The sequence below is a fragment of the Pithys albifrons genome, chromosome 5, assembly GCF_047495875.1.
Source record: "Pithys albifrons albifrons isolate INPA30051 chromosome 5, PitAlb_v1, whole genome shotgun sequence".
In the NCBI taxonomy this organism is placed as follows: Eukaryota; Metazoa; Chordata; class Aves; order Passeriformes; family Thamnophilidae; genus Pithys; species Pithys albifrons.
This window is the reverse complement of record NC_092462.1, coordinates 62,710,826-62,724,227: the sequence shown is the minus strand read 5'-3', so window position 1 is coordinate 62,724,227 and position 13,402 is coordinate 62,710,826. Positions and strand designations below refer to the sequence as shown.

Here is a 13,402-nt window from a genome sequence, read left to right as displayed (position 1 = left end):
AGCAAAGCATTTGGCTCAGGGTTCAGTCAAATACTAATGGCATTCCTGGAGTGGGAACTTTAACCTCCTTCATTGTCCACCTTTTTAATACCTTAAATATATTCCCAGGGTAAATCCAGCACCGAGGACAGGGACTTAAAACAACCTATTCCTTTAATGGGAAATACATATCCATACCACAATAAAAAGACAATTTTAAATAGAACAGTAATAACAAAGTATGAATGAATACTAATTACAACACAACTATGAGAGAACCACTAATATATAGCTAAGGCTGAGCTGATGGGAATTGAACTGAAAACAAAATAGTAATCTACAAGAGAAGAAAGCCTTATACCCTGGAGTAGATAGGAAAAATAGTTGTGGTTGATTAAGTTCCAGTCTGCTGAGGCGAGGAAGGATTTGAAGTTGTGTGTTTTGGACACTGTCTCAGGGAATGTGCTTCTGCTCAGAGAAAGGCCAGTTAAATATTACAGTGTTTGCAGAATCCCAGAGCACTGGATGGCATACACACACACACACACACAGACACAGACACACACACACACACACACACACACACACATACGTATTTTATATATAAAAACCACCACTACTTATTTGGTCAAAAGTTTTTCCCCTCTGTGCCACGGAATTTCACAGAGCTACTCTACTGCACTGAAAATGGTAATAAAGTTGCCTTGATAACAAAGGTTATTTCATGAAGCTTTCTTTGGAATCAGATTATGAACAGCGTGATACATCTTGCAGGTACAGTGTGACACTGTCGCAGTCCAGTATGGCCACAGATTGGAGGACCTCAGAGATGAACTTCTTGGTGAAGAAATTGTTGCTGCAAGTTCCAGATGTAACAAGGTTGCTCCACCTACACAGCTCAGAGATATGTGATCACAGGACATAAACCGAATTACAGAATATTCTGTGTGAGAGGGGATCCACACGGATTGTTGAGCCGAATTTCTGGCCCTGCACTGACCATTTCCAAGAGTTACACCATTGCCTGAGAGTGTCATCCAAACGCTTTCTGTCAGGCTTGGTGCTGTGACCACTGCCCTGGGGAGCCTATTCTGGTGCCCAACCACCCTCTGGGTGAAAAACCTTTCGCTGATACTCAACCTAAACCTCCCCTGACACAACTTCAGGCCATTCCCTCGGGGCCTGTCGCTGCTCACTACAGCGGAGAGCTCAGTGCCTGCTCACACGCGTGCCCATTTCCCAGGGGAGTCCCACACCGGTGTCGAACCCAGATCCAGCACAGACCTGCTAACATGTATTAATCAGCTCTAACTAAACTGCCTTGCCATCACGAAGCTGCCGAACTTGGCACACGGCGTGTACCAGCAGCACTCGGTGCCACGGCAGCGGGGCGGCCTGCACTCCTGCGTCCTCCCTTCCCCGCAGAGTCGCTGCTAGACAGAGGGAGGCAGCAGCCCCGTGTCCGCGCTCCCGGCGCCGTTTCCCGCGGGCAGGAGCCGCTCCCGAGCGCTTCCCGCCGGGAAGGCCGCGGCTCTCCCGCCCCGTCCCGCCCCTGCGCGCGGGGCGGAACGAGCCGCGCGGGGCCGCGTTGCGCGGGGAAGGGCGCGCGGCAGCACCGGCGCCGCCATGGCCGTGGACATCACCCTGCTTTTCAAGGCCAGCGTGAAGACCGTGAAGACCCGCAACAAGGCGCTGGGGGTGGCGGCGGGGGACAGCGCCAGGGACGAGCTGCTCAAGCGGAGCGCCGCCCGCTCCAAGAGCGACTTCACCGGCCGCGCGCGGGAGGTGGTGAGTGCGGCCCTAGGGGGAGGGAGGGAGGAAGGAAGGAAGGACCGGACCGGCCGCGCTCCCGCCCCTCTCCGCCGCCTCCCGGGGCTCCAGAGGCGCCCGCAGGGAGCCCCGGGGCTGCGCTTTCCCACACGGATGTGGCCTGGGAGGGCGGCGGCCCGGCGCTGCTGTGGCCGAGGCGGCTCCGAGCGCCCTGTGTCCCGCGTTCCCCCGGAGCGGCTCCGCCCCGGGGGCTCTGCGGGCGCGCCTGCCCGCGCTGCGGGGCCGCCGAGCCTTCGGCCGGTGCCTGCGCGCCGGTGTCCCTCCCGCCGGCTGCCACGTAGCAAAGCGCTCCCTCAGCTCATGTGTTCGTCAGCGCTTGTGATTCCCCTCCGTGCACGCTCCTTTTGGCTTGGTTGCCTCTCCTGCCACGCGCTGTGGCTGTGAAGTGCCGGTCCCAGGCAAATTAAATATTACAGGGGTAAGAGTTGAAAAGACAAGCACTGAAAAGTTAAGGAGTAACAGAGTGGAAAGTTGACTGGCGTTGGTGACAGTCCTCAGTCCACTGTCGTTCTGCAAAACCAGTCCTGTTGCAGATTATATTCCTCCATATTGAGTCAAAGGCAGAGTTTGAGTAACACATATTTAATAAGGAACTGGACTATATTTTGAAAAACTAAGAGAAAAAGACTGCTTAATACAACCTCTGAGGGCACAGGCTTACAGAATGCATGTGTAAGAAGAATGCCCAAGCTATCTTGTCCTGTCATTTTCCAACCTAGGTTTCAAGCACAGATATTAATTCCTGTTTCTTTGCTGTTTTGTATGTTTCCCAGTTCTGAGAGAGAATGCTTAAAAACTGGTGTGTTTTATAACACTTGATGTTCAGTAGCTCTGTAATTGTTTAGAGGCTTAAGCAGAGGGCTTCAAATTGGGAACCTGTTAAATGAACGTGTAATTATTAACCATTACAAAAAGCTGATATGTGACTTGTCAGCTGTGAGCTCTGTGATAGAGGGGATTTGTCCATCAAACCACATTCATGATCTTTTTCCATGAGATATACCTCTTTTTTTCTACCACACTGTATTTTTTCTGATTTCAACTAAAGGCATTCTGCAGTGTTAGAGAGAACAGGCTTATTCAGTCTTGCCCCAGGCAGAAGAGAGCAGACTTTTTAATATTTTAAACTATTGGTGTGTTTGTGTACATTCTTAGAATTCTACAAAAGAATTCTACACAAGACATCATGTTGGCATTTATCTTCATCAACAAGGCTGCAACTTTTAAATCTGCCATTCAGAACTCCACCACTTGGGCTGGTGCTGGGGGGTAGGTTGTTTACCCCCTGAGGATTTAGCAGTAGGTGGTGTTTGGATGCATTACCAAAGTGTTTCACAGTTATTTGTGGTAGCAGAGGAAGCCCAAGGAAATTGAGATTTTATATTCAACTGAAGATACTCTTACAGCCACAGATTTCTGTCTGTTGCCTTTTGCTACCAGTGTCATCTCTGCACTTCAATTCCTCCTCGTCAATTTCCATCTATATATTTCAAATAACTTAACAGCCTCAGACTAGATTCATGGCCACCTTTTCCTCCCTCCCAGTCGTTGCTTCTTCTTCCCTTCCTATGACCAGGTCTCCCTTGCTTTTGCTTCCTCTTGGTTTTGTTTTCTTTCTTAAAGGTCTGTTCATACTCAAGCCTATCCTCACCTTCATCTTCTCATTGCCCTGTCATAGTCCTGTGTGATGATGGTGTGCTAGAGCCATGTGCCTTTCCTCCTGCCTTGGTCCTTTGGTTTCCTGGAGACCCTAGTCTTGTCTCTCAGCTCTTCATCCTTTCTGAGTTTCCTCGATGCATTGTCCAGACAACAGAGAGAAGGGGATACAAGTATCTTGTTTAATTGCATAGAGATAATGCCAATGGCGATGAGCTGAACCACCTGAGGGGGAGGGTGGGTTTAATTAATGGTACTTACATAAACAGTGACTTTGGAGAAGAAGCGAAAGCTAAAAATGTGTTGCTGAAGGATGTGATCTGTTAACATGCTGATCAGTGAGGAGGAGTAAGGTGGATTGGCCTTGGTCTGTAACTTCTTTGTGACTTTGTGACAGTGAGCCAGCAACACGCCAAACCGCAGACCACCATTTTATTGTATGAATAAAGCATTCAAACTGCAACTAGAACAACAGGCTTTATAGTAAAATATATTATGATTTTAATTGCTTTTTTCAGGCAAATACAGTTCAGTTTGATTATGTGTCACACCCTCTTTCAAATACTTTGTTGTAGCCATGCAACTAAATATTTACCTGTTTCCGCAAAGACTGTGCTACTTGGATTGCAAATGTGACCTGTGATAGATGCATTAATTCTTGAATGTATGTCTTTTTTAAAAGATCCCCGGAAGCTAGTGAATTCTTCTTGCCTATGTACAGTGTTTTTATTTATTTTTTAATCTGAGGAAGATATCAGATGAGTAACTAGTGTTGCCTGTAAAGCTTGTAATGAATTGATCAGAATCCATTTAGGATAACAGAGCCCCTGAATAAGCTACACCTAGTCACCACTTTTCTCTATGTCTTGTTTTGGTCACAGAATAAAATATTTCAGTTGGAAGGGACCTCCAGCAATGAACTAGTCCAACTGCCTGACCGCTTCAGGGCTGAGCAAGAGTTAAAGCTCATTATTAAGGACATTGTCCAAATGCCTCTCAAACATTGTCAGGCTTCAGGTATCAACCACCTCTCGGGGAAACCTATTCTGGTGTTTGATTACTGTCTTGGTAAAGAAATGTTTCCTAATGTCCAGCCTAAACCTCTCCTGGCATAGCTTTGAACCACTCCCATTTGTCCTATCCATGGATACCAGAGAAAGACTGGCACCTCCTTCTTCACATCTCCTCCGCAGGAAACTGTAGAGAGCAACGAGGTTGCCCCTCCAACCTGGACAAGCCCAAAGTCCTTAGTGGAAGTTTCCCATTTGACATGGACATATGGAAATAGTGAAATATGCAGAGTCTACACACAGAATTACTCCTTTCAGTGTTATATTCTGGGTGGGATTGTGTAGCATCTTGCAGTTAGAGCTGTGTCGGTGCCACTCGTGTTCCAAGTTCCAGGAGCAGCAGCCAGCCCCAGCAGCAGAGCTGGAATGTGGGACTGGGTGGGTGCTCAGCCCTGCCTGGTGGCCACACAGCTGTAGGATCTCCTTTCTAGTCCATCCCGTGGAGCTTTTGTATCACATTATTAATGTGCTTGAGCACTTGGCTGAACTGTATTAAGTGATATAAATCTATCATACATCATGTATTATTCTTCTTTCTTCTGAAGGGTTGTGAGTTTTGATGTCCGATTTGAGGACTGTGGAGATTTTTTATTTGGTTTTGTTTTCATTGTGTACAGTCTCTAAGTGATGTTTAAGACAAAGATTGAAAGTGTTTAGCAGTTGGAGAAGCAGCTGGCAAAATTGTAACAGTAGTCCTACAAGTGGGCTTCTGTATTTATGGTAGTTTCTTTGCATTTGGGAGATAAAGTCCTGTATTACATTCTCAAACTTCATGTGATTTTTTTAGGTGGATTGAAGTAGGCATAGAGATTGTAGAACAGAAGAGTTTGGACTTGATATTGTGTGTGGAAGCTTGTTTAGAGATGGAATCATATTTGGGTGCTCTTGGTATTTTGTGTTAGTTGCAAGAAAATACTTCAACATTCTGTATTAATTTGTATTTTTTGAAGCTGACTATTTTATGCTCAAGTACACTGTCTTGCTGCATTCTCTGGGAGCTGATGAAAGTTCTTGTATATGAGACTAAGTTGTTAACACAAGGATGTCACAAGGTCATCTATAACCATGGTAAAGTTAGTTGCAGAGGCTGGTGTTGCTGGTGTTGTTGTTAATCTGTGACAAAACTGATCCACATAAATTGAAGATGAATGTTATGGCTGTGAACTGTTGAAAGGATTTTCTTTGCCCTGGCATTGACCCATCACTGTTTATTTTGTTTGGGGTTTTTTTGGTCTGTCAGCTGCATTGTACAACCATTGGGTTGTCTGATGCGTAATGAAAGATGACTTATGCTTCATGTATGGTTAATAGTTTTGGCATTTCTCCACCTCTTCACTGGTTGCATATGTCTAGGACCAGGTAAGAAATGATAGTGGAGGGATTCCCTAGAGGAAAGCGATGGACTTCATTGCTTTCAATTTATAAAAGATTGTAAGAATTTGTTATGTGTATGTTAATGCTTTTTGCTGAATTAAAACAAAAGCAACATTTTTTTTCTTAGACTTTACAGTGACATGGTTAATGCTTTTTGCTGAATTAAAACAAAAGCAACATTTTTTTTCTTAGACTTTACAGTGACATGGTTATTTTAAATGCAGTATAGAGGGATATTTAAATTTGCATTTCATCATTCTTTTACAGGCTTATGTAGTTTTGGCAGGTTGCTCCTGACTGGATGCCAGGTGCCCACCAAAGCTGCTCTATCACTGCCCTTCCCAGCTGGACAGGGAAAAGAAAACAGAGCGAAAAGCTCATGCGTTATAAGGATGGGGAGAGATCTCTAAATAGTTATTGTCATGGGCAAAACCAGCTCTAATTGAAGAAATTAATTTAGTTGATTACCAATCAAATTGGAATAGGATAATGAGAAATAAACCAAAATCTTAATAACCTTTCCCCCACTCCTCTCTTCTTCCCAGCTGAGCTTCACCCCTAATTCTCTACCTCCTCCCCACCAGCAGCACAGGGAGACATGGAATGGGGGCTGCAGTCAGTCCATACAATGTGTCTGTTGCTGCATCCTCCACAGGGGAGGACTCCACACTCCTTTCTTGCTCCAGCATGGGGTCCCTCCCACAGGAGGCAGTGAGTCCTCCATGAACTTCTCCAATTCAAGTCCTTTCCATGGGCTGCAGTTCTTTGTGAACTGCTCCAGCACGAGTCCCTCCTGTGGGGTGCAGTCTTTCAGGAACAGGCGGCTGCCAAGGGGGTCCTCCATGGGGTCACAAGGCCTGTCAGCAAACCTGCTCCAGTGTGGCCTGATCTCTCCACTGGGGCCACAGGTCCTGCCAGAAGACTCTGTGAACTTCTCGTGGGGTCACAGAAGCATTTGGGCATCGACCTGCTCCAGTGTGTAGTCCTCCAGGGGTTGCAGGTGGGTCTCTGTCCCACTGTGGACCTCCATGGGCTGCAGGGGGACAGTGTGGGTAACAGGGACATCTCTGCTCTGGTGCCTGGAGCACCTCCTGCCCCTCCTTCTGCACTGACCGTGGAGTCTGTGTAGTTGTTCCTCTCACATATTCTCCCTCCTCTTTCCTGCTGCAGTTACTGTTGTGCAGCAACACTGTCACCCCCTTTGTAACTCTGTTATCCCAGAGGCACAACCACTTTTGCTGTTGGGCTCAACCTTGGCTATGACAGGTCCCATCTTGGAGCTGGCTGGTGTTTGCTCTGTCAGACATGGGGAAGCTTCTGGCAGCTCCTTACAGAAGCCTCCCAGTAGGCCCCCCGCCACCAAAACCTTGCCACACAAATCCAAAGTATTTGTTCCTTGGTATGGTGTCAGATTTGGGATTAAGCTAAATGACTGAAGAATTTTAAGGATTAGAGCAGAAGTATTTAAGGAAAAAAATGGGCTTGCAATAAGTGCTCAGTGACAAATACTAGTAGTTCAGAGGCTGAGTGTGTGGCACTAGTTCACAGCTTTACAGTGTCTTAAATCTGTTATTTTGAATCTTTTAAAAGATTATCAGTTTTGGAAGGTGTTTGGCATTTTCTGTTTTACGACAATATTGGGAAAAAGGATGATCTAAGCCTTTCCTGTTTTTTTTATGGCAAATATGAGCTAGTGAGAATACAATCTCAAATATGCCTCTCAGGTATCTGAAAATATTGAAGGAATGAGAAGCTTTCTTCACTGCTAACTGTTCAATATGTGTTGGAGAAATGGAATCAAAGCTCATACAGCCTATTAACAGAAATAAATATAAATTAATAGTCAAAGAAAATTTCATGGTGGGCTTGATTGCAGCTATGAATAAAATCTCTGTTTATGAATAAAATCTGTTTTTCTGTGGGAGATTCTCTTCTTTAAGGTTTTGCAAAAGGCTAAAAATGAAGTGTTGGAGCATGAATTCTTCAAAAGCAATACCAGCCATCTCTGAAAATCTATCCTTGAGATGCAAAAATTGAAAGGTTAAATGTTTCTAAGTCTTTAAATGCAAAATTTCAGAATGATCAAATGTCCATGTTTGAAGCTGTTGGACACATAAGGATGCCAGATTCATGGGGCTGCAACATCTGTTACTCATATAAGCTCTGTGTATGGATTCTGTAGGATGATTAACTGATTCTTAAAAAAAATGGGTATGATAGGCCAATATTCACATAAAAAATAGGTTTAGCTACTCTGTACAAATGTCTAATGAGGAGGAAAAATCCCCACATAAAACTTGTCTCCAAAGCTAGTTCTTGTGAAAGCCAGAACAAATGACATTGAATGTAAATTTTAAGCAAACCTTATAATTTCAAGGCCATCTGACTTTTATAATACACTGCTTTGGCTACTCATGGGGTAGTGATGCCTTTTTTTTTTATTTTATTTTACATATGATGGTTAAAACAGCTTTTCATGCATACCTATGAAAGTCCAACATATTTCATTGTTTGGAATGCAGCCCACGAGAGAGCTGATGTTTTGTCCTTGATCCCAAATGAGGGATTTTCCTGCACATCTTTGCAGAGTTTTGTATTTAGAGCATTCCCATAGAGAAAAAGGTAGGAGTGTTTGTGTGTGGTGTTTACAGTGGCTTCATCATTGCTACTGTCACTGCATTAATAAAGCCTGAAAAAGCACAGGGAATGCCCAAACCAGTGGCTGCTCCTGCAAACTGACTATGGAAGACCATCTTGAATAGCATGATGTAATTGTTGACACAGCACAATTAAAAGTCAGTTTTTTTAAACATGTATACTTTCTGATCCCTTTCAGACTATTCAGGATTGTTTGACGAAGTATCAAGAATAAAATTCAGCCACCAAAATAATGTAACATACACAAGGCTCATAGAATAAAACAAGTCAACACCATTACTGGAAAATTTCTAGGGATTTACGAATAAAAGAAAGTTTGAAAGATATATAGTAGATGAAATCTAGAGATTTAAATTTCAAACAGAGGATTCCTTGTGCTTAATATGATTTTATTATTGTAAGAAAAAGAGTTGAGTTACAGACTGGGAGGTCCAGAGGCTTTTCCACTCCCTACTATTTTTGGATACATAGTAACTGGTTCTTGGCGGGTACCAATGTGCTGTTGCAGGGAGTAACACCATATTTGTTCTAAAGGTAAAAGGTATATAAAAATAAAAATGCCAAGTATTAAATGTTTTATTGGAATATACAATAATTATTTTGCTGCTGGTTCTGAGTCAAGTTCAAGTTGGTGACTCCAGAAGGAATCACATTATATCTGAGCTTTTCAAAAGGCTGAGAAATACCCAAAATAAAGAAACAGCCAGTTTGCTATATTAACTTTTATAAGATGGGACATGTATTCGCCAGGTCTAGGACAGACCTGAAAGGGGATTAATCCTTAAAACTTCCATATCCAAGAGTGGTATCGTTAAAGTGTGTGACAGAACACAGGCAGAGCATCAAAGACTGCGTGTGATTGAATAGCTGACACTTCCCAGGACTATGAGGGAAATGGCCAAAAGTGGTTAAAATTGTTACTTTAATGGTTTTGGTTTTAAAGTCAAACTAAAAAATTATAACCTGATTTAATAAGGTTATTTTATATGACCATTTTGACTCTAACGATTACATAAGAATAACTCCCATGAGAGAATATTTGGATGTGGGGGAAATATATACTGCTTGTGGTGTAGCCAATTATGGTCTTTATTAGAAATTAATGACTGTGCCAAATTTTGGACAGCGAGTGATATTTCAGTTCAGTTCTTAAATTTTAATGAGAGGTAAGTTCTAATAAATTGGGCCCACAGCTGAGGTCATTTGGATTAATTCTGACTTCTTCCATAAATAGTTAGGAACAGTCACTCTTTTCCCCAAAGTTCGCCAGTGATGCTGCATTTTGGACTCACATGCCTGTGGTTTTCCCTCCCCCATGTTGTAGGCAGAAAATAAAATTTTGAATTATACTTTTTCAAAGGGAGTTACAGTGCACTGCTGTCTAATATTTCAAATTTATCTCTTTCCTTGTGCAAATTACGGTTAATGTTAGTTTTCAATTATGAACATTTATTGGTTTTACTTCTCATTTCCGTCATCCTTGTTAGAGAAGTTTAGCCTGAGAGATGGAAGGGAAAGAAGTTGATAATTTTAACTAGTAGAGGAGAAACAAATAAAATGATGGTTAAGGAAATAGCAGAGTAAAGATTTTTTTTTTAATAATTTTGGTGAAGAATTAAATGTTTACCTTGTTCAGTGTGTTAGGATTAAATGCCAAAGTCACTGATGTTCCCCATGTAATGCTTCTGGTTTTAGCAAAACTCTTATCAGAAACAGTGGTGAGAGTATATGTTGGCCTTGAGGGAAAGTTATGAACTCTTATATTTGGGAAATGTCTGTTCAAATGTCTGTCATTTCCCCCCCCTGCTTTTTTTGTTTGTTTTAAAGTACATTCTTAACTCCATGGGAATTATTTTCTGAACAGCAAGATTGAAAGTTGGCTTGGGAGACAACTTGCCTTAGTTGCCTGTTAATTTTGTTTTGACTAACTGGACCTCATGTGGTGCTGAGGAGTCCAAGAGTATCTAAGACTGCAGTTCCCATTGTGACGATGATGTCTTTGTCCTCACCTCACCTCCTTCTAGGCTGGTTGTTGGAGGAATTGTTGTATCATGTAGCTGATCACTCTGAACTCTTCTTGACTCTCATTGTCTGTTAAACCAACACCTCATGTGAGTTCTTGCTTTGTCATCCTGCCATAAATATGGATAACACTTGTGGAAGTTTATAGAGCATACGGAAGTGTTAGAAAGGTGAGATTTATTGTAGATATCCTCCTTCTTTGCTTATACATAGTGCACATTAGCATGACCTCTGAAGGAGAAAGGTGGGCTAGAACTGTGTGGTGGTGTTTGAGAGGTCTGAAAAGCTGCAAGAGATACAGTGGAAAAGAAAGACAATAGAAAGTGAGCAGGCATAGCTGGAAGAAAATGGGATTATGAAGGTTGGAGAAGAGACAGTCTAACTTTAGAGGTAGAAATAGGGATTTTAAAAAAAAGGATTGAATATTGGGGAATTATATGGAGGTTATGATAAAATACATCAAATAGAAAAGAAAGAAAATGGGAGGAGAATGAGGCTGAAATTTAATATTTTCAGGTTATTGAATTTAATTGATGCATTTAAGCTCTTCACTGTTTCCCTCAGCTCTTTATCAAAGATTTTGGAGCAAGAGCAGCTCATTGTTTTTACTACTTTGATACATTGTCATCACTACAAGCTTTGGGCTCTGTTTTTGTGTGTTTTGAAATACAGTCTCTTGTTTGGGACAGAAACATAAATAAGCAGTCTCAAAAGAATATCAGCGTGGTTTGTTAAGAGTTTTAACTGTTGGGGTTTATTTTTTTCAAATATTAGCAGTGAGGCCAAAATAAAGCTAATTTCCACAGAAATTAGTAACTTTCAGGTTCTGATTATCCTCCTTTGCTGTTTTGGAAGATGGCACAAGTTTGGTGGATAGCAGCCCAGAGAAGGACTCCTCTGACCATCCTGCAGTTCTCAGTTTCTGTGTGTGTGGTTTATCCTGCTTCTTCACTGAGGTAGAGAGGGTTGTTCTTGGACATTTGAAAAGTAACTTCTTTTGTTACCTGCTGCTAAATCGAGACTTGGACTAAGGAGTTTTCTCTGTGACAGTTGTTAAACAATTTCTGAGTTATCACACATATTAATTGCTTTGAACTCTAAAGTGTATTGAAATATTAATAAAATTGAGAGATACTGTTACTTAGGATGCTGATTATGCTTTGTGTGCGTGATCAGCAAAAGAAAAGTTTAATTGTAATCCCAGGGAACTGCTATTTCAAAACATAAAGGTTTTGCAACTTTTCTCAAAAATCAAGTTACATATCATTGCTTCCAATGAGTAGTAGTCACACTTGTGTTTTTGCTTATTAAGGCTGGTTTTGGTGATCAGGATTAGTTATTGCTGTAATCCTGAGCTGATTACTTGTGATTTTTGGTAATGAATGGATTAAATTTTTCTTTATTTCAGTGTAGAAAAAAGGATATAATTTTTCATTTAAAGATGAGGTAATTATGTGGTCTGTCTTTGAAAATTCAGTCTGCTATTCTTGAAAATATTTTTCAGACTGGCAAATATTAAAACCTGGCACAATAGCTTCAGCAGTGGGAGCAATTAAAGGGTGAAAATTTGAGGTATGAATCATTTCCAGCAATTTGAGGAAAATGTTCTTTATTATTGAAAATATTACTGTGCTATAATTGCATAGAATGTTAAATGATGGATACTTTCTTGAAAATATAAGTTTCCTGACTTCAGGGTGGTGTGTCAAAGCTTTCTGTCTGCCAAAACATGACATTTTATAGTGATCAGGTGTTTGTTGTCCTTTTTTACCCTTTCATTCTGACTCTGCCTTCCCTTTGGATAGTGGGTGGTGAGAACTGTAGAAAAGTGAATGTGCTGCATCTACTGAGATTTACATTCTGCCATTTCTGTGGGTATTATATGAGATGGAACTGACGGGTGGGTGTTTCCCACGTCTTCGTGTCTCAGCTGGGCAGGAAGTGTGAAATGGGTTTCAAGTGAAGGTTGCTGGAGGTTCTGTGAGGATATCCAGAAGCTCTTAAATGTGTTATTGGTTTATGATTGAAAATAAGAGAAGGGGTCTTGGGTTTACACCTAAATTTATTAAGACCTCTAATACAAGGTATTATTCTAATATGCTCATCAGAATTCTAATATGGCCATTCAGTGAATTTTTAATTTTTTCTGGGGGGGGAAAACAGTAAGGCCTCCAAAGTTTTTGCCTGCTCTTAACTCTTTCCTGAAAAAGAAGGAAAACACTGTATGAACTGTAGAAGAACATGGTGCTTACTCTTAGCATGCTTTATGTGTAGCATAAGGATGTTATACACGTCTTTTTTATGACTAGTTCACTTACACTAAAAATAAGCAGTGATAGCAAAGTGACACGTGAAAGACAAACATGTAGTGGTGATGAAACCCATTAATGACTAGTAGAGAAACAAGTATTTATTGAAAGTAAAAACCATGTCTAAAGGCTCTAATGGTGACTTCTGGAAACACTTCCATGTTGTGGAATTTGCAGTGCTGTATGTCCTGTACAGTAGATATTGTTCAAAATTGCTTGGGAACTGGAGCTTGCAATTGTGAGCTTGGAATGTCCTGCAGATAATTAAGTTGTGGTCAGGCCTTAGAAAAATAAAAAGTTCTCGAACTATGATTTTATAAACATGCTACAATAACATTTCTTTATATTTAACAGTTTCTTATAGAAAGCTGATACTCTCACAAGGCATTGACTAAAGGTAAAACATCAAGAAAGAAAAAAATATTAAATTAAAACTTCACTTAGGATGTTGACAGTTGGCTTGTAATATTAAACAGATGTGTATATTCTTGAGATATTCTTTTG

General features: G+C 41.6%; 1 protein-coding gene across 2 annotated transcripts in view; it reads left to right on the top strand.

Annotated features, from left to right (window-relative positions):
- Nucleotides 1-1,529: 1,529 nt before the first annotated feature.
- The window catches only part of STX18 (syntaxin 18), a 68,182-nt gene continuing 56,309 nt past the window's right edge, over nt 1,530-13,402 (top strand). The window contains exon 1 of one of the 2 annotated variants that reach the window (XM_071556804.1): nt 1,530-1,767. In XM_071556804.1, the coding sequence (XP_071412905.1) occupies nt 1,606-1,767 (162 nt within the window). In that variant the 5' untranslated portion in view covers nt 1,530-1,605. Of the gene's footprint in view, nt 1,768-2,162; nt 2,228-13,402 lie in introns of those variants that run through there. The other variant, XM_071556808.1, reaches the window with a different exon arrangement.